This window comes from Schistocerca serialis, chromosome 4 (assembly GCF_023864345.2).
Source record: "Schistocerca serialis cubense isolate TAMUIC-IGC-003099 chromosome 4, iqSchSeri2.2, whole genome shotgun sequence".
In the NCBI taxonomy this organism is placed as follows: domain Eukaryota; kingdom Metazoa; phylum Arthropoda; class Insecta; order Orthoptera; family Acrididae; genus Schistocerca; species Schistocerca serialis.
The window spans coordinates 950,474,540-950,498,513 of record NC_064641.1 but is presented as its reverse complement, the minus strand read 5'-3'; the positions used below and the strand labels follow the sequence as shown (position 1 = coordinate 950,498,513).

At 39.2% G+C, this 23,974-nt stretch overlaps 1 protein-coding gene across 3 annotated transcripts in view; it reads left to right on the top strand.

Annotated features, from left to right (window-relative positions):
- The window catches only part of LOC126473607 (collagen alpha-1(XV) chain-like), a 960,439-nt gene that overhangs the window by 869,249 nt on the left and 67,216 nt on the right, over positions 1-23,974 (top strand). For 2 of the 3 annotated variants that reach the window (XM_050100770.1, XM_050100769.1), the window contains 3 exons: positions 4,956-5,073; positions 8,985-9,059; positions 16,876-17,000. In XM_050100770.1, coding sequence (XP_049956727.1) covers positions 4,956-5,073; positions 8,985-9,059; positions 16,876-17,000 — 318 coding nt within the window. The remainder of the gene's footprint in view (positions 1-4,955; positions 5,074-8,984; positions 9,060-16,875; positions 17,001-23,974) is intronic. The other variant, XM_050100771.1, reaches the window with a different exon arrangement.

The following is a 23,974-nucleotide window of genomic DNA, read 5'->3' as shown; positions in this document are numbered from 1 at the left end:
CATAGTTATTCCTTTAGACTGTCAAAAGCCTCTTGGCAGTCTTTATTCCAAACCCAGATAGTGTTCTTTTTCAGTAATTTGTTCAAACTAGGTGCATTTAAAACTTGTGTACTCTGAAATTTCCAGTAATACTCACAGATCCCGAAAAATGACTTTAATTGCTTTTTGGTACTGGAAATTTTGCTATGGCTTCTAACTTATCTTTTTCTGGTAATATCTCTTTTTCTGAAACTGTATGCCCCAGAAATTTTAATTCCTTAACCCCAAATTTACACTTTTCTAATCTCAGTCTATGACATACCTCATGCAGTGCACTAATGTGTTCCTTCCAACTTTTCCCCATTACTAGAATATCATCTACGTATACAATCAATTTATTCAGAAGTTCTTTTCCTGGTACAAAGTCTAATGCTTGAATGAATTCAGCCACAGATACATTAAGCCTAAAGGGAACAACACAATAACAATAACGTCTCCCCCAATACAAGAATGCAGTATATTTTCTGTAATTGACTTCTAATGGAATTGTAGGTGGCGGTCAACATATAGGAAGGTAGCCTGTTGGGTTGAGTAGGACCAGATGAAGCAAATGGGGGAAAAGTGGTTGAGGTTCTGGAGGAATGTGGATAGGGCGTCCTCACCCTCAATCTAGATCACAAAGATGTCATCAGTGAGTCTGAATCAGGTGAGGGGTTTAGGATTCTGGGTGATTAGGAATGATTCCTCTAGATGGCTCATGGGTAGGTTGGCATAGGATGATGCCATGCTGTTGCCCGTAGCAGTACCCTGGATTGGTTTGTGGGTAATGCCTTCAAAGGAGAAGTAATTGCGGGTGATGATATAGTTGGTCATAGCAGCTAAGAAGGAGGTTGTTGGTTTGGAATCCGTCGGGCATTGGGAAAGGCAGTGTTCAAAAGTGGTAAGGCCTTGAGCACTAGTAATGTTAATGTAAAGGGAGGCGGCTTCACTGTCTGCCGCCCCCACCATACTATCCCTCCCCCTCCCAGCTACAGCCTCCTCCTTATCCCTACCCAGTCGCCGCTCCCATCATGCATTGTTGCTTCTGCTTGCAGTGTGGTTTCAGTTGCCTGAGACTGTGCAACTTCCCTTTTCATAATATTGTTACATTCCACCCTGGATTTTACATTGTTTGAAAGTACTGTGTTACCTTCATATACTTCTATTTTATAATGTATGTCTTTAGTAATGAATTACCACCAATTTGCACCTGTTAATTATTGTTGTACAATGATGTATTTATCATCCTTATAGTATTTGACTATATGTTACTTTTAACAGATTGGCATTAAGTTATAGCTTGGATAACTGTATGTCTACTGCTATTTATTTTGTGCTCAACTGGTATGACCACTAAGATGTATGCACTTTAACCATCATTTCTCATCATGGATTAAATTGTGTCACTTCCTGAAGAAGACTTTTTGACAGTTCCATAGTTATTTTGGTATGGAATATGTTCGTGCTGGCCTGTTAATCTGTTGCTCTACGTCTACTCCTATGCCTACATGATTCCTCTGAAATTCACAGTTAAGTGCCTGGCAGAGGGTTCACTGAACCATCTTTAAGCTATTTCACTTCTAATAGTTTGGGTTATTGGCTCTGGGTCTTTCTGCACAGTTTTTTCTTTTCATTATTAGTGTTCAATCCAGTTTTGTTATTCATGTTACAACAATATTCAACCATATTTTGCAAAATGTTACTTGCCTGAATATTCGAAGCTAGTCCTACGTTCTTATCGCTTTCGGTTAACACAGCTGAAAGAACAAATGCTGTGCTGGAGAGAAACCTGTGATGATAGTATCATACAAGTAGTAACATGAATTTTATCCATTTTTGCTTGTCATATAGCTGGGGTAGAGAGAATACCAAAAACAAATATAGTAAACTTATGCAAGCCCTTAGGAGTGACAGTGGTTTTCAGATCTAGAGAGGGATCATCCATTTCTAATTGGAAATAGCCACTATTTAAGTAAAGTCTGGTGAATTTATCTCCTCCTCCTAGATTAGCAAAAATCTTGGAAATTGACAAGATTATGTTAAAAGTTACTTTCTCATTTAAGATGCTTGGCTTTTAGCCCGCTGAATGATAGAAACAATAGGTGTAACCTATCCAGCTTTGGCTAATTCCTCATCTGATAACTTGAAACAGGTCTTTTCCTTAACCTAACCATATTCTGTGTTTTATTTTCTATAAGAAGTTGGTGAGCTATGTGAATTAACACTGCCTAAAGAGCAATGGGTTGAGTCCTTTCTTTTAGCATTAGGGTACCTTTGGCTTCCATTAAGGTCCCGGCCTCTTTTCTTCTTCTTCTTCTTCTTCTTCTTCTTCTTCTTCTTTTTCTTCCTTTTTTTCTCCTCAGGATGTTACTTCACAAGTTTTTCCATTGAATCTGTTTCTGTAATTTTTGTTGCACACACTGACATTTCTTTCCTTTTCGTCCCTTTTTTTTGTACCCAGTTGTCTCGAAAATAGATGTACACAGGTGTGTAAACAGAATTCTTCTTTAATTTCTCATCACCAGATGTCAGGATTTGTACTGGATTGCTCAGTAATACACAGAAATGAAATCAACATACTTGATTTGCTATCTACTCTCTTATACATACAGGCAAAGACTGATTTGCTATCTACTCTCTTATACATACAGGCAAAGACTATGACACTAATAATAACAACATGGCAAAGGACATAGGAAAGCAACTTAAATGAAGTTACCATTGCCATCTTAACTAGCATATATAGCAGTAATGGGAAAAATTGGTTGTAAATTGTATCAAGAATCTATTCTGTTTATTACAACAATTTAGCCAAGCACATAGGGTTGCAGGGATATATCTCATTCAATTTGTAATACTGTCACATGACATACTCATCAAAAAGTTAAAATACTATGGCATTGAAGATGATACACTCCATCTATTCAAATCTTATCTAAGCAATAGGTTACAACTTGTATTTGCAAATAAGCGGAGGTCAGAAATACTCCCTATAGAAAGAGGAATACCCCAAGGCTCTGTTCTTGACCTTTTCTGTTCATTGTCTATGTTAATGACTTCTTGAATTACATACTGTGTAAGAACGTACTATATGCTGACGATATGACATTAATAAGTACAGGAGAGAACCTACAGAGTGTACTGGACAAAAAAAAAGAAATGATGCAAATGGCTAATTACTGGTGTCAGGCTAACCAGCTGTGCATAAATCAAACAAAAACAGAAGAAATAATATTTAATCTCAAAGTAACTAAAAATGAAAACAAACCAGTGCAATTACTTGGACTAATCATAGACCAAAAGCTCTCATGGGAAGGACACACCAATTATCTATGTAGTAAACTACCATGAGTACTTTTCTTATTATATAAATTAAGAAACAGTGTGAGCAAGCAATTGCTACTCCACTCATACTATGCTTTTTTTCATTCCCAACTGCAATATGGAATATTGCTTTGGGGTAACTCCCCAGGGGCTGAATGTATTTTCAGATGGCAGAAGAAAGCAATTAGGTGCATGTAAGGCTTAGCATCCAGAGAGTCCTGCAGAAATTATTTTAAATCCCTTGGCGTAATGACAGTGCCAAGCATGTACACATATAACTGTTTAATATATGCCAGAGAAAATCTGAAAAAATTGAACATGAGATGTGATGTGCATGCACACAGTACAAGAAACAGTCACCTGCTGGACTTGCCTTCCACAAGACTTTCTGTAGTCCATAATAACTATAAGTACTTAAGCATAAAATTTTTCAATAAGTTACCATGCACAGCTCTTACAGTATCACTAAATAAATATAAGAATACATTGCAAACCTGGCTAAAAAACATTGAATTCTATACAACTGAAGAATTCTTAGAAACTAATCATCAAAATATATGTTTTACCTAAGTTATGAAGAAAATGTTTTGATATTATATAAGCTAGTTATTTACTATGATTCTTTTCTTATGTGTGTATTTAATTATTGTATAAAACATTGTTTTACATAATGCTGAAGAAAAGGTCTTTAGTTCCCTTTCTCCCCTTTCTGTAACTATTTGAATATCGTACTGAAACTAAAACCCTCTGTAAACTTTGACAAAGCCAGTTGTATGAAAAATATTGAAAGGCTAATAAAAATATTCTATTCTAAAAGCAATCATAACTATTATGGAAAGGACAGATTGCTTACTCACCATAAAAATGACATATTGAGTAGCAGATAGGCACAAGAAAAAAGTGTTACCCATTTAGTTTTTGGCCAAAGCCTTCATCAGAAATGAGAAACACACATGCATTCACATAAGCAAGCACACCTCATGCACACATGGCCTCTACCTCTGATTTCTCAGGGCAAAAATGAGAAACACACACGTTCACACAAGCGAGCACACCTCACACAGATGACCACTATTTCTGGCTGCTCAAGCAAGAGATGTGTGTTTCTCTTTAGTGGAGGCGGCTTTGGCCAAAAGCTAAATGTGTAACAGTCTTTTCATTATGCCTATTTGCAACTCAAAATGTCATAGTAACAGTGAGTAGCAATCTTGTCTTTCCATAACTGTTGAGATTCCAACATGGATTTTCCATTTTTTTAAAAAACAGTTATAATAAGTTAAAAATAATCAAAGTCCCTAAAGTTGTTGAACCGCTCGACCGCTACGGTCGCAAGTTCAAATCCTGCCTCGGGCATGGATGTGTGTGATGTCCTTAGGTTAGTTAGGTTTAAGTAGTTCTAAGTTCTAGGGGACTGATGACCTCAGAAGTTAAGTCCCATAGTGCTCAGAGCCATTTTGAACCCAAAGTTGTTCTGCATTTTCATAAAGTTAAAAGTTACAGTTTCCTGTGCCCTTGGTTGAATATACTACAAAGATTATTACAATATTATTAATGTTTATTTTTATTTTTACTTTTGATGTAATTTTACTGATGTTTGCCTTCCTTTGTGTCAGGGGCCTCCAGGGGTGTCTGTGATGGGAGAGAAAGGTGAACCAGGTCCCCCAGGGGGACGTGGCCACGTCTACGGGGATCCAATGCTGACACCGCCAGCTGGATATGGTGGTCGCTCAGGTACGCACCGTAGCTTCCTGCCCTTCCCAGCCGATGGGTAGATATAGATAGAATATGTGCTTTGTTGTCACAAATTTAACCATTATTCTGAAGATGAGGGCTACACCTGGGGGTGTATAGTATTTTTAGATTTTGTAAGATGAAGTGTGCCTTTTAAGTAACCAGGAAGAAGATCCAGTTCTGACCCCGCTAAAAACCTATGGAATACTGGCTCTTAAATCATTTTCTTGAAAGAAAAGCATCTGACTACACTGTATTCTTTCCTTTTCCTGAGAATGGGGGAAAGAAGAAGAGAAATTTGTTAACATGGAGTATAGTTTTTTAAGTGTCAGGAAGTCTTTTCTCAGAGTATTTGTATGGGGTGTAGCCATGTATGCATGTGAAACGTGGATGATAAATAGTTTACGTAAGAAGAAAACAGAAGCTTTTGAAATGTGGTGCTACAGAAGATTGCTGAAGATTAGATGGGTAGATCATGTAGCTAATGAGAAGGTACTGAGTAGAATTGGGGAGAAGAGGAATTTGTGGCACAACTTGTCTAGAAGAAGGGATCGGTTGGTAGGACATGTTCTGAGGCATCAAGGGATCACCAATTTAGTGTTGGAGGGCAGCATGGAGTTTAAAACTCGTAGAGGGAGACCAAGAGATGAATACAGTAAGCAGATTCAGAAGGATGTAGGGTGCAGTAGTTACGTGAAAATGAAGGAGTTTGCACAGAATAGAGTAGCATGGAGAGCTGCATCAAACCAATCTCTGGACTGAAGACCACAACAACAAAAACAACAGGGGAAAGGGCGAGGGGGTATTCCCAGCTCCTCCTTGCCCATGGGTATGGGTGTCCTCACCCGACAGGAAAGGGTTTTCTTTACTAGAATTACCCAGCAGTTCTCTTGATGCCTATTGAAATGGATAATAATTTGACAGAACGTATCACAATGAAGAATTCCAAAGGAAGTTAAATAATACTAAGCTACTTGACTGTTGACAGAACAAAAAGTTTACAATTATTTCATAAAAGTACATGATTCACTCACCCAATGACAAATCAGACAAGAAGGGATAAAGGAGACTCTATGAAAACCTGGACATGAAATGATTTACACTTTGCCAAAACCAGTCTAACAATGCAGCTTTATTTCTGAATGGAAGAGATTATGCAAATAGACAGGAGAATGTAATTTGGACTGTTGAGACTTGCGGCTGAGACTGCCTTTCTGGTTTACAGTAATTATGTTATGCTCCACAGAACAGGACAAGGGGCACACTGAAATCTGTCAATCCAGAAGTTTCAAGTGTGTACACAGCGGATTATATTAGGGTCCAGAGGATAAGGATCTTCTGGGTGTAAAGAGAATACATGGATTTTAATATTTGAATGTAGCTCTGTTATGCTGATGTGCATGTTACATAATTGTATAGAAACCCTTATTAAAATGTATAAACTATGGTTGCTGTATTGAACCAAAATAATAATAATTGCGTCAACCTCACGTGTTCCTGTTCTGGTGTGAAAGAAGCTACTTATTAATTCTCCTCCCTTAACCATACAGTTCCCAAAATGGGATTGAACATTGGTGTCAACAGGAAGGAGTTCATGAGATACATCAGAGTAGCACCTGACACAATCCCATCAGACAACACAATAATAGAGAAGACTAACTTCTTCAAATACCTCAATGAAGGCTTTGGCCATGAACAATATGTACATCAAACTGGGGAGAGCCTACCATCTAAAACACCTAAAACTTCAACACTACAGTGCCACAGTGAGACATTTAGTACCTTGTGTCTCAGAGTGCCTCAACATGGTCAGAAAGCAGGTGGTCAGAATTTCATAAAGTATCAGGGAAAGGTTGCTTTGTGCCAACACGATAGTTTGGCTTATTGGCTCTGGGTCTTTCTGCACAGTTTTTACTTTTCATTATTAGTGTTCAATCCAGTTTTGTTATTCATGTTACCCTAAGGTAAGACTTACCCTAAGGTAAGTCTTTCCGCTCCCGGGATTGGAATGACTCCTTACCCTCTCCCTTAAAACCCACATCCTTTCGTCTTTCCCTCTCCTTCCCTCTTTCCTGATGAGGCAACAGTTTGTTGCGAAAGCTTGAATTTTGTGTGTGTGTTTGTGTTTGTTTGTGTGTCTGTCGACCTGCCAGCACTTTCATTTGGTAAGTCACATCATCTTTGTTTTTTGATATATTTTTTCTACGTGGAATGTTTCCCTCTATTATAACTATATATATATATATATATATATATATATATATATATATATATATATATATATATATATATATATAAAAACAAAGATGAGGTGACTTACCGAACAAAAGCGCTGGCAGGTCGATAGACACACAAACAAACACAAACATACACACAAAATTCAAGCTTTCGCAACGAACTGTTGCCTCATCAGGAAAGAGGGAAGGAGAGGGGAAGACGAAAGGAAGTGGGTTTTAAGGGAGAGGGTAAGGAGTCATTCCATTCCCGGGAGCGGAAAGACTTACATTAGGGGGAAAAAAGGACAGGTATACACTCGCACACACGCACATATCCATCCACACAAACAGACACAAGCAGACATATTTAAATTTGTGTCTGTGTATGTGTGGATGGATATGTGTGTGTGTGCGAGTGTATACCTGTCCTTTTTTCCCCCTAAGGTAAGTCTTTCCGCTCCCGGGATTGGAATGATTCCTTACCCTCTCCCTTAAAACCCATATCCTTTTGTCTTTCCTTCTCCTTCCCTCTTTCCTGACGAGGCAACCATTGGTTGCGAAAGCTAGAATTTTGTGTGTATGTTTGTGTTTGTTTGTGTGTCTATCGACCTGCCAGCGCTTTTGTTTGGTAAGTTTCATCATCTTTCTTTTTATATATATATATATATATATATATATATATATATATATATATATAAAAACAAAGATGATGGATGTGTCTTGCCAAATGAAAGTGCTGGCAGGTCGACAGACACACAAACAAACACAAACATACACACAAAATTCAAGCTTTCGCAACAAACTGTTGCCTCATCAGGAAAGAGGGAAGGAGAGGGAAAGACAAAAGGATGTGGGTTTTAAGGGTTTCCCTCTCCTTCCCTCTTTCCTGATGAGGCAACAGTTTGTTGCGAAAGCTTGAATTTTGTGTGTATGTTTGGGTTTGTTTGTGTGTCTATTGACGTGCCAGCGCTTTCGTTTGGTAAGTCACATCATCTTTGTTTTTAGGTATATTTTTCCCATGTGGAATGTTTCCCTCTATTAATTCATAATATATATCATCTCTGTGTGTGTGTTTCTTTGATGAAGGGCTTCATTCCAAAACTAAATAATATCCAACAATCTTCTTTTAAATATGCCTGTCCATCACCAAACCCTTCCGCTACATGGTGAATAGCAATCTGTCCTAATGTATACTGTTAACATTATTAATAAGCTAAAGATGTCAACTGAAGTTTGTGTTAGGGAGGACACTGGACTAGGGTAGTCCATGGAGCTGTGTTACCTATATTACTATGGTGGTGTGATGGCTAGAATGTCTCCTAGAAAGCAAGCAGACCTGGGTTCAAGTCCTGGCCACATTTTAATTTCTTTCTTCAGCTTACATCATTATCTTAAATATTCGTATTGTTAATCCATCCCAAATTTTACATTATTTGATTTAGTTGAGTTCCCTCAGTTTTGCTGGATCTTGTTACTTACACTTTGTAGTTATGTTTTGAAAATAACCACTAAAATTTTCAGCTTGATTCATTACTGGTAATGTCATTAACAAGTCCATTTAGTAACATAGTTGCAAATGTTCAAATATTGTAACTTGTAAGTTACCAGTTTAAAATTTGAGATTCATCTTTAGTATTGCTGCAGAAGATACTGAATAAAATGTTTTATTTTAATGCTGCCCAATCTGTGAATAAGGACCAAGAGGAAGTCTCGAAGAGCTGAAGGCACTGAGAGAATTAAAACATTTAAAGGACTTGAAGGAGGCTTTTGGTAATGATGTACTTAGACTATTACTTTTCTCCGGGTTTTATCATTATATGCATGTCCAGTTTCTCTCATGCATTCTATGCTTCCCTAAGGAGGTGCTCTGCATAAAATTTTCTGCTTTGCACATATGACACACAAACAAAAAAAAATTAGTAATAGCTGATTTCACAAATTTGTAACATGTGCTGTTATGTTTCAGCAATTGTTTTTTACTTTTGCAAGTGTTTATCTTTACTCTTTCCACTATGTTTAGGCCACCAATAGCTCTCAGTAAGATATAATGATATCGTAAATAATTTAAAGAGAGAAGGTAACAACTCTCAGAGTAGCGTAGGTGTCGAGTTTTCGAAAGGGACATAAATAAGAATGTGGAGTTTCCTACCTTTCAGAAGAATCCTGCCTGTGGAGCCAGCCTGCCATGAGGGATAGCATCAGGTTAAGCAGGTGGGGCGAGAAATGAGTCAAGAAGTGTGAGGCAGGGTTGGTGGGAGGTGGCTGATTGCTGGGAGGATGACAGCAGGTTCACAGGATAGGAATGTGACATGGGCATCTGCATCTGTGATTATGTGGAGGAGGGGGTTGGAGGGTGAGACTGCAAGGAATAGTGTGTGGGTGCAGGATGAGTGAATGACAGGCCCTCTGCTGTCACCTGTTCACATCTCCAGAGCACTAAGTTACATATGTACCTTTTTCTGTGTTTTCCAGACTAGTTGGTAGTTTGAGATACTTCGATGAATACTCACCAGTTGAGATGCCGATAGTGAAACCGGACAAAGTTCAGAGTAAAGGCAATTTGACTGTCAAAATTTTATCAGTAAATTGTCAAAGTATTCATAACAAATTTTCCGAACTTACTTCCCTCCAGGAAGGTTCTCATTCTCAAATTATTTTTGGGACTGAGAGCTGGCTGAAACCTGAAGTAGAAAGGTCTGAGATACTCAGTGAATAATCGATGTATATCAGACACCATAGAAGGGGGAGTGTTCACTACAGATGACAAAAATGTTGTCTCTATTGAGTTTGATACTGAGTGTTGGTGTGACAGTAAAGTTTTCTGCCCTTGTGTAACAGGTCTGCGTGAAACAAAGGTACATATAACTTGATAATACGGGCAGTCACAGCCATTGAAATTCTTGATTAATTGAAGTGGAATGAAACTGCTAACAGCTGTTAATTGATGATTTATTTGTGACCAGTTTTTCCGTGTTAAAGCAGCATCTTCAGGTGGTTAGTAGTGTCACAAACATAAACACATAGAGATGCCCCGTACGTTCATAGTCAGAATACGATCCTATGAAAAGGGGAAGCAGAGAACAAATAATTACTGACAGAGCAGTGTGGCAAATAGTGTGTGGGGGAGGGGGGGGGGGGGGGGGGTAATGCACAAAAACTAATGAGAACTGAGAATGAAGATCAGGTAATAAGGGACATAGACAATAATAGACAAGCCTCATAGTCGGCTGTTGTGAGGGGAAGACTCTGAAGGCAATTGGCTGTTTGTGGTTTCATTTGAGTTCAAATTATCATGAAACAAAGTTAATTCTTGAATGTTTTAACCAGCCACTAGATTCCACTGTGACAGCTCTAGAGCCATTCAAGGAAAGTCTACAGTCACTAACATATAAATACGCAGACCAATAAGTACTAGTTGGAGGTGACTTTAACCTTCTGAGTATATACTGGGGCATCTATAGTTTCATTTTAAGTAGTTCAGACACACAGTCTTGCGAAGTACTTCTGAGAATGTTTTCCGAAAACTGTCTTGAGCAGCTGTTAGAGCATCCCATGTGCAATAGAGATATCTTAGACCTTGTAGTTACAAATAGGCCAGACCTTATCAGAAGTGTTGGTATGGCAGGGATTAGTGATCGTGATCTCATCATAGCAACTATGGTTACAAAAGTTAATAAATTGGTCAAGAAGGCTAGGAGAGTGTTTCTGCTAGAAAGAGGGGATAAGCAGTTGTTAGTGTCTCATTTAGACACTGAACTGACATCATTTAGTTCCAGTACGATGGACATTGACGAATTATGGGAAAATTTTAAACAAAATTGTAAATCCTACTCAGGACAAGTGTGTGCGTAGTAAGTGGAGTAAGACCAAAACTGGTTTAACAGTGAAATTGAGAAAATGGTAAGGATGCAAAGACAGTTGCACTCTCGGTTGAAAAGAGAATGCGAAAATGATGACAGGCAAAGGTTGGTACAGATTTGTGTGTGTGTGAAAATATGTGATGTATACAGCTACTACTACCGTCATACCTTAGCAAAAGATCTGGTCAAAGACTCCTATGTAAAATTGCTAGGGAATTCTAAGGCTTCCATCCAGTTGCTTGTTGACCAGTCTGGTGTGACAATAGAAGATAGCAAAACAAAAGCCAAAGCCTTAAATTCTGTGTTTAAGAAATCATAAAGAGTGTATACAACCCGGGACAACTGGAAGATCCAGGAAAAACCAGGAAATTTTTTACAATTCCGCGTATTTTTCATTGTTTTAGTTTTCTGTTAAATTTTTGTAGTTTTGACTGGTAAGAGCCAATACTTTTAAAAAGGATATTACTGTATCCTGCTACTGCAAAATAATACTTCAACAATAAAACGTAAATGAGAGAAAAAAATGAAAATAAATTGCAAAGGAAATGTGCCATATACAACAACTACACACGGTGCTCATGCAAGCGTGTGCCAGAAGCAAAAATGTCAAAGACTTTAGGAAGACTATGCAATGCTTCATAACAAAAAGTTGCCTCCGATGAGCGTGAAGTCACACCTGTTTACATTAGATTCATTTTAGGAGCTACGAGCGGGCTCATGTGCATGAGCAGTTGAGTCGTGTTTGAGTAGTAGATTCACCCGGTTCTGGCTACAGGAATGTGGTTGTTGGCTGTGCAAGCAGTCGCAGCAAGCAGCTAGATGCAACCTGGAAAAGGGAGCACCAGATTCAGATTCTTAAGGGGGGAAAAAAATTGTTTCACAAAGTGCCTAGCATCCAGCGCACGTTGGTCTATCGATTATTCATCCCTGTTGGTTTATGAACATTTTTTAACACATTTTAAGTTGATTTCTGAATGAATCATAAGTTGATTTTTCAATGCGTGCATAGTGTATGTGATGTCTCTGTCAGGAGTATCCTCGTCACATCTAGAAATAAACTTTCCACAGACAAAAGAGGACAGGGCTATACAAGCTGAGCGGAGTAAAGCCGAACGGATGAATGCCAATCACTGTCTGATCATGTGGTTGGATTGGGTTTGCGAATGGTCAGCATTGTTATAATTACAAGTGAAAGACATAGATTCAGACTACCAGAATGGAAATAAACGGTAACATGAATAACGGATGAGAAAGATTACATATTATCTTCTTTGTGTATCCAAAAAAATGAAATCGTGACAGAAAATTTTTGGCCAGATTGCTACACTAGTAAGGACCAGTTGTAAAGTCCCCGGCTAGCAGCCGCTTAAGGTCTATTCTGGAAAAAATGCGGAAAACGTATTGTACGAACATGTAACAACACCTAACTGGAGAATAATCACGGGATAATTAAACCGGTAATTCTGGCAGGGTTAGTGAAGTTAATTGGCGAACAAATTTTGACAATGGCAATGATAGTTACAGAATTGGTGATGTCAAGATTGTTTATTAGAACAAGGAAGGAGAAGAAACAGGGACATCACACAAATTATGGAGAATAAGACGATTCCAAATTTATATAAAAATTTCGTGATACTACTTTTCGATCTCAAGCTTGAGAAACTGATGCGTATGAATGAAATGTGAAACTGTTTCCTAACATAAAGCTTGTAGTAGGCCTAATATGCATTTGATATTGGTACTTCGTGAATTATATTCTGTCGTGTTCTAAAAATGACCATTTGTGCCAAAACAGTCTCGTTTAATGGGTGAGTATTACAAAATTGCTGCAATATTAGAAAGGCCTATTTTGTTTTATAGCAGACAGTGGCAAAATAGATGTAATCAGATCGAGAAACCACACCAGTCATGGGTATTATTTGTATTAACAGTTTTTTCAGTATTAGATAACGACATTTCGATTTTTCATGTAGCAAAACGTTTAACGAGCTTTGATGAGGTAATAGATTCTTTCGCAGAAAGGAAAGCATGCCATGTAAAGCTGTAGCAAGATTAGAGAGAAAAAAATGCTAGGAGCTAGGGACTGAAGAAATGTGTACTTTCTTGCTTGTCTCTTGTCTTTATTGACGTATCTTATATTTGATTTTATGTCACACACAACAGCAAGTTATTAGCTAATAGGCAATAAAGAGTGCAAATTTTCTGAAGATTTCTTGTTCTCCTGATTACAAATAATCCCATCTGCTATTAATTAAGAGATTTTTTTTTAAATATATATATATATATAAAAAGAGGGGCAAGCTGGCAAACCAGCCGACTGGGAGCAGGAGAGGCACCGCAGGACATTTCAATTTCCACTATCCTGAATATAGTTTGATGGCATCCATTACAAAATATACATGTTGCAATTCCACAGAGCGAAATACAGTGATGTGCGATAGAAGAATGCTGTATGAAGAGGTGTGGCACTGCACTTTGGCACAATTAAGACCAAATAACATGTCTTACATTTCCTCGAACATTTATGTTTTAGACTTTTCAGAAGGATGTGCGCTACAAGATGAACATATTTTGGAAAATTCGATTTTTTTTAGTGTTGACCTGGTTAACAAATACCGTAGATCCAGGGCTAATGTTTAGAGCAGTCTGAGTTATAGTGGGTAGTCTCCACGTGACCCATGTTTACATTTAGTGATTTTGCTGTTTCCCCTTCATTTACTCTCACATCAAATGAAAACAAAACAGATGTCTGTGGCCAGGAGCTATCAAGTGAATTAAAATACATTCACATAATTACGGAAGGCTAAAATATGTTATTAGTTTCAGATTTTATTTTATTTCCACCTTTCTGATGGTCAAGCATTAATCGCCTTGCAGAAAAATGACGTTATTTTCGTCTGTTTGCTAAATAAATTTGACTTTTATTAACCTTTTCGCATAGGCAGTCAATGTATTTGAAACGAAATGTTTAATTCCGCAGTACTGGCTAGTTTCAACTGTTCGCTGCATTTCGAGTGCAGGTTTTCATCCTCTAGCTTGTATGGCATTATGTCATACTAAGGAACCAAACATGATGTAATACAGTACTGGTGCTCCAAGAAAATTTACATTCCGAAAACCACATTGAAAAGCTTAATATCAGGTCAAGGTCTACTTCATTGGGAATCTGGACATACGAATGTGCACTTTAAGTATGCACTTTAAATGTGCACATTTTAGTATGGTTCATGAAATTCCGATACTCTTAGAGTATCCTCTGATGTCTTGTTTATTTTATGACACAATGTATGATCTTTCAATTTTTTACACGTACATACATATGGGCTTCCTACGTCCTGGTAGCTGCGCAATCACGGTGGCGCCTGTTAACCAGTGCTCTCTGGCAACTACTGAAACGAACATATTACTAACAGGTCTTGGGAAAATATTGCAAATTGTGGTTTGGAAAGCATTATTTTCTAAGTAAATATCCTTTTACATAAGTTGAACTAAGTGCAAGAATGTACCATGAATTTCTTAAATAACAGAGCATTTGACTCTCATTTAAAAATCAACTCTTCAATGACGAGCCATTTAGAAGAATTTTGAACCCTGAAGATTAGATATTTATGTAATTATTAAAAATTTTACTGGCACATTTGTGTGATGTATCTAAATGTGTAACACGCGCAAAAAAGATCAACATTAGATGTGAAAGCTTAGCTTCTCTTGCAGCTTATTGACCTAAGAGACCAACATTATACGTGAAAGCTTTGCTTTTCTTGTAGCAACACTGTGTATATTAATTTAAACTATTAACTTTCCCTGCTTGTGTGTTCGTGCTACTTAACAGTGATGTTGCTTTTGGCTGACTACATCACGTGTCCAATGCTCTGAATATCCGCTGTCATCGGCTGGTGAGATCACGTGACATGAGCTGTGACTAGTTTACAAACTCGCATTGCGATCTCGATTTCAATGATTCGGAAAGTAACAGGCAGTGTTTGGTGGAATTCCAACGTATACTTTCATTACACGAAAATACGCAACGTACATGTTGCTGCACATCAAAGATATTTCCAAAATGTGTCTTTTTCCCTCAGTTTCGTATTCTAAAGTGCCAGGAAATTCTACGCCCACGTATAAAACCATAACCATTCAAAGGATTGATAAGTTTTGCAGTTCCGAGGGAAAATGTACTGTCATTTAACATGGAAAAAGTGTGTTTTCAGCTGGGAGGAAGTGTATTTTTAACCGGGAAATCCGGGAATTTTTTTTCCTTGTCCGCGTATACTCCCTGTCATACAAACATACTGTCATTTCAAAATTTTAAAAATGGGTGAAGCAGCAACTGTTGAAAATCTTCACGGTAAATGATAACAGCCAAACAGTTGCAGAATAAATATTTATTGAAATCCTTGACCACTGTTTCGGTATATCTAAATATACCTTCATCAGAACAAAAATACACCTGAACAGGAAGACACCTTCATTAACAAAAAACTTAGCAACATAACAGAGATAGAAGAAAAACCACTTATAGCTTTAAGTAACCATGAAAATTACCAAAGTATTACAAGCACAAAAACTTTTAGTCATTTACTAAAATCACATCCTGCAGTGGAGATGCATAAAACAATCGTGCCAAAGGTGTCACCAATAGTTAAAATATCACCTCCATCTGTACAGCATAATATAAATAGATGGTTGATGCGAACACGGCATGCTAACAATCGGGTGTTTTAAATGGTTCTGATATGTTTTATTTATTAAGACAGAGGGCTTAAATCAGCACAACGTTTAAAATTTTGATGCGCATGAGTATGTGTCCCGGTGTTTTAATCTGTACGAGTATCTCGCGCATATCACAAGTGCCCTTTCTCATGCTACATTCCTCCCCCGTACACGTACTGTCTCTCCCTTCCAGATGTCAGTAACTCATCCACAACTCTCTCCCCCTCCCTGACTCCTTTTATCCACGCCTACTCCGGCTGATACAACCCTTTATCCCAGTCAGTACCAGTTCTCAAGTTCGAAAAAGGATTTGTCTGAAAGCTAGCAATGTTTTCAATTTTATGTGTATTTGGTCAACTTGAAGGCTCCAGTTTTTGGCCACTTGTTACCTTTAAACATTAAATTATTTAGATTCTACCAGACTTCTCTATTACTCTCATTACAACAAATGAAATGGATGCATTTGTACTCACCACATAGTGGAGGCATCAAGTGGCAGATGGGCACTGAAAGAAGACTGCCAGATATTATCAGTTAGCAGGTTGAATCCTTCATCACATATAGAGAAAATGCATGCACATTCACACATGCATAACTCACATACATGGCCTTAGTGCCTGGAGATGACAGTGGATGTGTATTATGTGTTTAATGTATGTGTCTTGTGCCTACATTGATGAAAGACTTAGTCTGATAGCTGATAATATCTAGAAGTGTGTCTGACTGCCACTCGATGCCTCCTCAGTGTGGCAACTAGCAATCTACTGATTTCAGTTGTTATTATTCCATCCTGAATTTGCATCGGTTGGCAGTACTGTAATTAATGATTAATGATGATTTGTTTATCCTTTGTGGAGATAGGTGGGTAGAACATCAGAAGAGACAAGTGCATGTTCTGGAGTATTAATTTTCATTTAATTTTGGAATGACAGATATGAACTTACACAAACATATAAATGCGTTTTTTATACCCATGGTAAGTTAGTATCACTTTGATGTGGCACATTTCAAAGGTGCGGCACCGGCACCAGCTGGGCAGTCATCAGCTGGTGGCAGAGGACATCACTCCTTCGATGCTACAAACATCAAGATTGTGCCCGGTGCAGTCACATTTGAGAACACAGAAGCTATGACTCGGGTATGTATTCTGCAGTTACACCATTACTTATAACCATTACTTATATAATACTGATCATTCAGAATAGCATAAGCCTTGTAATTTTACTACAAACATGTTTCTCATTAAGTCTGTTTTTTGACACAAACTGCAGTTGTGTTGAAATAGGATTACTATTGAGGTTTTTATTAATACACCTTAGCTGTGCAATAACAGAAAGATCAGGCTAAAAGTAGTAGACAAAAATGTATAAACTAACCACACACTGACACCTGATTGATGTCTTGGTTGTAGATACGTGTAACAGCACAGACAGGAGCCAAGGTGAAGACACATTTTGCTAAAGAGTTTTTTTTTATGAATTCATTTTTAGATGTTTATGCAGTGAAATATTATTTTATCAAATTTACCAGATATTTACTTGCATTCTCAAACTCTTTACTGCAGAAAATAATTGTTCATTATACTGATACTTTGTTGAGAGTATCCTGAAAGTTTTGCAAAAATAATGTTAATTCCTGCTTTGCATAAAATATTTAACAACTTCTCAGATTACCACATTTCAAGTTTTTTTCACCATTGCACCATGAAGAAGACTATTTGACAGTTAAACATTTTACAGTAGACATCTGTACTGGAAGCCGATTAAGAGCGGAGAAATTGAATCTAATGTCACAAACAGCATTGACTAGCAGAAGGGGTAAGGGAAATATCTTTGTGTAAAGCTTGCACACACAGTTATGATGGAAAGGGAACAGGTATGAAACGATCTCACTACCTGATGAAGAGTCCAGTGGTACAGCTTTGAAGGTTGTGACCAGACCTGATGTGTACTCTCTGGAGTGATGCCCCCAGCGAAGCACAAATATCGTGAATTGAAAACTGTTCCAAATTAATTAGTTTGACTGTTTCTACACACTCCAACCATTTCAGAATGCACACGGACTGGTGATAACATGAAATCATATCTGCAGAATCTTCATGGCCTCAGACCGAGGTAACATGAGCTGGAAACAAAATGTGCAAATGGGAGAGAATCTAATCAGATTTGTGGTGTTATTTCTTCAGTCCTAGAGGACTGATGTAAGCTGCCCTCCCATCCACTCGGTCTCGATCACTATCAAATACAAGAAGATAGCACTCTCATTTCTTTGTATAGAGGTATACACAAAAAAAAAACTTGAGCAGCCACAGAGGTGTATTTGTGGGGGAATCTCAACGCTGCTTCTGTTTAAAGGAAGTCTGCCAGGAGATTATTCTGTACAACTGTCATTTTGGGTATGTTCTGCTGTGCCTGAGACAGACATAGCTTTTAAAATGGACTGTCTGCCTTCTTAGTTAATCTCTTAAATACCTGAACATACTGACAACAGCTATTTGAATATTAATCCTTTCAGTTGGCACAAAATTAATCAATTTATATGCATTAATAATTAAATCCTCACTCAAAATTTTTATACACATAATCTCTTCCGCATCCATTCTTCAGTAATTCCTTGCAGTTGTTAGTTACTATTCACATGTCATTCCACATATTTCTCAGAGAATTGGAGCTTCGCACAGCGGACCACAGTCTACCACTTGCTGTACATACTGAAAGTTTACTTACCTATACAGTGGTTGCCTCAGTAGTGTTATTCTTCTTTCAGTGTCCATGTAATTATTGCTAAGTGCATTGATCAAACTTTACAGAACTTTACACACCACTGTTGAAGTGTTTCAAATTTATCCCTAGTTATTATCGTCTTCCCAAGTGGGTAGTGATCACCTTTTCGATATAAATTTTCATACGTGCAATAAGCTAGATGGGTATGCAACATTGACTTTGAGCTGTGTAAAGTATGCAAAGAAGTATCACTACTACATGGTTCATACTCAGTAAGGGTTCACTTGAAAAGTTATAGAAGTGACTATACGTAATAACATCATTCCACTTTACTGAAACGCTACCTAGTCCAGTACTTAGTAACATTTGACTTTACATAATTATAGTTTAATAGCGAGTCAATAACCAAAGCAGCTGTTTAAAAATATATGGTGGACAGTTTTCACAAAATGTCAAAATATAGAGTTATTGCATTTTCTACGGTAATGTAAAATGCAGGAAACTTAGATAATACTCATACACATTAGGCAGTGAAGTTGTTTTGGTTAACAACTATAATAATAGTAGTCATTGTACCATAAGGAAAATTCACTCAAGAAAACTATAAAGTTATGAGACAGAGTTGCTGGCTAGGAGACTAAATTTCAGTACCTGTATAAAAGTATAAAGGCATACAGAAAAGATTTACAATTGTGTTGTTTAACAGATACCTTTCAAACTATGGGCACATCCTCTCATAGGACAAAGAACTGATTGTGATACACCACACAGACACTAGAAGGCAGTTGTGAAAAGTGTATGCATTGAAAGGACAGTGTTTGTTTATTGTTAAGCAGAGAAAGCTATATGCAAGATGGAAGGGAACTTTCATGGACAGAGTTGGAGAACATGGTTTCCAGGGAAGAAAGCCGTCAAAACAACATATTAAAAAATGTTTAACCATGGGACAGGTCATTATCATCAGCAGTGTAATGATGAACAAATGTTTGTGCCACATCCACCATATTTGCGCACACCCACCGTATTTGCCTGATCTGCTCCATCTGATTATGCTTTATTCGATAACACGAATGACGCACTGCGTGATAAGAGGTTGAGCAACGGTCAAGTATTGCAGGCAGCTGTCCACAAGTGGTTACGTTGCGCCCCCAAGCAGTGGTTCAATGAAGCAATAGTGAAGTTGTCAGGAAGGTGACAGTGATGTATTGACATCGTTGAAAATATACAGGGAGATCCCATGTAGACTGAGTCACATTCATTAGTAATGTGTGTGTGAAATCTTATGGGACTTAACTGCTAAGGTCATCAGTCCCTAAGCTTACACACTACTTAACCTAAATTATCCTAAGGACAAACACACACACCCATGCCCGAGGGAGGACTTGAACCTCCGCCAGGAGTAGCCGCACAGTAATGACTGCAGCCCCTTCGACCACTCGGCTAATCCCGTGCGGCATTCATTAGTAAACGAGAAAGTGCTGGTATGTTGATAGACACAATAAAAAACACAAACACACACACAAATATTCAAGCTTTCGCAACCCCTGGTTGCTTCATCGGGAAAGAGGGAAGGTGAGGGAAAGATGAAAGGATGTGGTTTTTAAGGGAGAGGGTAAGGAGTCATTCCAATCCCGGGAGCGGAAAGACTTACCTTAGGGGGAAAAAAGGACAGGTATACACTCGCGCGCGCACACACACACACACACATCCATCCTTACATATACAGACACAGGCAGACATATGTAAATGCAAAGAGGTTGTGCAGAGATGTCAGTCGAGGTGGAAGTACAGCGGCAAAGATATTGTTGAATATTTTTCCCACGTGGAATGTTTCCCACGTGGAATGTTTCCCTCGATGCTGTAACTTACCAAACGAGAAAGCGCTGGTATGTTGATAGACACTATGAGCGGAAAGACTTACCTTAGGGGGAAAAAAGGACAGGTATACACTCGTGCGCACACACACATATCCATCCGCACATATACAGACACAAGCAGACATATGTAAAGGCAAAGAATTTGGGCAGAGATGTCAGTCGAGGAGGAAATACAGAGGCAAAGATGTTGTTGAATGACAGGTGAAGTATGAGTGGCAGCAACTTGAAATTAGCGGAGGTTGAGGCCTGGTGGGTAACGGGAAGAGAGGATATATTGAAGGGCAAGTTCCCATCTCCAGAGTTCTGATAGATTGGTGTTAGTGGGAAGTATCCAGATAACCCGGATGGTGTAACGCTGTGCCAAGATGTGCTGGCCGTGCACCAAGGCATGTTTAGCCACAGGGGGATCCTCATTGCCAACAAACACTGTCTGCCTGTGTCCATTCATGCGAATGGACAGTTTGTTGCTGGTCATTCCCACATAGAAAGCTTCACAGTGTAGGCAGGTCAGTTGGTAGATCACGTGCGTGCTTTCACATGTGGCTCTGCCTTTGATCGTGTACACCTTCTGTGTTACAGGACTGGAGTAGGTGGTGGAGGGAGGGTGCATGGGACAGGTTTTACACCGGGGGCGGTTACAAGGGTAGGAGCCAGAGGGTAGGGAAGGTGGTTTGCGGATTTCATAGGGATGAACCAAGAGGTTACAAAGGTTAGGTGTACGGCGGAAAGACTTTCTTAGTGGAGTGGGGAGGATGTATTGGATGTATGTAGGGAGGATGTATTGTGTACCGCATATTGAAAAGAGACGAGAACAGAAAAAGAGTATTCATGTTAGTAATAATATCATAGTGAATGGGGCTACTCCACCTTTGATGTTTGACTGTGATTTTCGTTTTTTCCAAACCAGTGACTCACAATCTACCATCACTTTACCTGTGTTTCAGTCTGTGTAGGTTACTTCTTTTTCTTTCTTGAAGATGAGGCTGATGTATGCTTTTTCCAACCCTGGGACACAGTTATTTTTTCAAGTGACCTATTTTATACTTGAATAACAGAAGATGTAATGGAACTGAAAATTCTATCTAAAACGAGGCAGGAGTTTCATTGGGACCTGGGACCCATTGACATGAGCATTTCTGCTTTTACTCTGTATAACATAAGTTGTTAGCATATCTGAATTTGGCCACCATTACCAGATAAATAATTTTCTATCACTGAATGTACATCCTCATTGGGAGCTGCAGTAAGAAAATACCCTTAAATTGTACTTGAGCTAGTCTGTATGTTACAGTTACAATCCTGAAAGATTTTACTACCAATATTGCCTTCTGGTCATTTTGAAATAAATGTATCAAATATCTGTGGCAGAATTAAAAATGCTGTGTCATGTGTTCTGGGGTTAGAGACGTTATTCTACAGGCTGCTTTTATTTGCTCCCTTGGGGGTCATGTATGTATGCATTTACAAGTAGCTGGTGAACCAATTCTAATAGTGCATTAAACATGTCGGTAGAGTATCTCTTTTGCAGATACTGTGTCAATGTTTTATGTCTGTTGCAAGTATTTATTAACAATATTATGAGAAGGAAAGTTGCTACTCACATATAGCGGAGATGCTGAGTCGCATATAGGCACAACAAAGAGACTCACACAATTAAAGCTATTGTCAACAATAGACACATATGCGCACCCTCACACAAACACAACTGCAGTCTCAGGCAACTGAAACCACAATGCAAGCAGCACCACCAGTGCATGATGGGAGTGGAGACTGGGTGGGAGTAAGGAGGAGGCTGGGGTGGGAAAGGGGAAGGATAGTATGGTGGTGGTGTCGGACAGTGAAGTGCTGCAGGTTAGACAGAGGGCAGGGGAGAATTGGAGAGGCAGGGCGGGGGGGGGGGGGGGGGGGGGGGGGGGGGGGGCAGTACGAATGTTGAGGCCAGGAGTGTTATGGGAACATAGGATGTATTGCAACAGATGGGGGAGAAGTCGTTGAGGTTCTGGATGATTGTGGATAGGGTGTCCTCACCTTCAGTCCAGACCACAAAGATGTCATCAAAGAATCTGAAACAGGTGAGGGGTTTAGAACTCTGGGTCTTTAGGAAGGATTCCTCTAGATGGGCCATGAATAGGTTGGCACAGGATGGTTCCATGCAGGTGCCCATAGCTGTACCCTGGATTGGTTTGTGGGTAATGTCTTCCAAGGAGAAGTAATTGTGAGTTAGGATATAGTTGGTCATGGCGACTAGGAAGGAGGTTGTTGCTTTGGAATCCGTCGGACATTGGGAAAGGTAATGTTCTATAGCAGTAAGGTGATGGGCATTAGGAATGTTAGTGTACAGGGAGGAGGCATCAATAGTGACGAGCAGGGCACCGTGTGGTAAAGGGGCAGGAACTGTGGAGAGGCAGTGGAGGACATGGTTGGTATCTTTTACAGAGGAGGTTAGTTTCCAGGTAATAGGTCGAAGCTGTTGGTCTACAAGAGCAGAGATTCTCTCAGTAGGGGCACAGTAACCAGCCACAATGGGGCGTCCTGGGTAGATAGGTTTATGGACTTTTAGGAAACATGTAGAAGGTAGGAGTGTGGGGAGTGGCAGGGGTGAGTAGAGAGTGGACTCCGGGGAGACATTCTTGGATGGGCCTAAGGACTGGAGTAGTGACTGGAGATCCTGCTGAAATACTGGAATGAGGTCAGTGTGGCAGAGTTTGTTTTATCTGACAGCTGGCAGAGTGCTTTCGCCAAGTAATCCTTGCGGTTCAAAACAACAGTGGTGGAGCCTTTGTTTGCAGGTAGGATTATAAGGTCAGGATCAGTTTTGAAATCGTGGACTGCAGTTCTTTCTGCAGATATGAGGTTAGTTTGCATGTTGAGGGATTTGGGGAATGATGGTGAGGCAAGGTTCGAGGTTAAGAAATTCTGGAAAGTTAACTGGGGGTGATTTGGGGGCAGTGTGGGTGCATCACGGTTGGATGGAGAAGTGAACTGAGTTAGGCAAGGTTCAGTATTGGTCTTTGGTTGAGTCTGATTGGTAGGGTTGGTGGTGAAAAAGTGTTTCCACTGTGGGGTCCGGGAGAAGGAGAGTAGGTCTTTAACAAGTCCTGCATGAGTGAATTTGGGAGTGGGGCAGAAGGTGAGGCCTTTGGAAAGGACTGATATTTCTGTGGGGCTAAGGCTTCCGGAGGAAAGGTTCATGACTATGTTGCGGGTCTGTATAGGTTCTGGATTGTGTGTGGTGGTGGGAGTGAGTTTTGGAGGGTGGGGTAAGTGTAGTAGGTCTGCGAGACAGTGTTTGTCAGCTATGAGGGGACTTGGGAGAGGTTTGGAGGTTGTTGTAGAGGTGGTGGACAGTAGTACTCCAAGGTGGGAGTAGGAAATGAGCAGGATGGAGAGCTTCTTGAGGTGGCATTGTGCATGTTTCTCAAGTTGCTGCAGGGCAAGAGTTTCAATGGATGTTAGGGCTCCAGGAATTTGAGATTGCATAGCAGGAGATTTTGTGGATGGAGAGAAGGTAC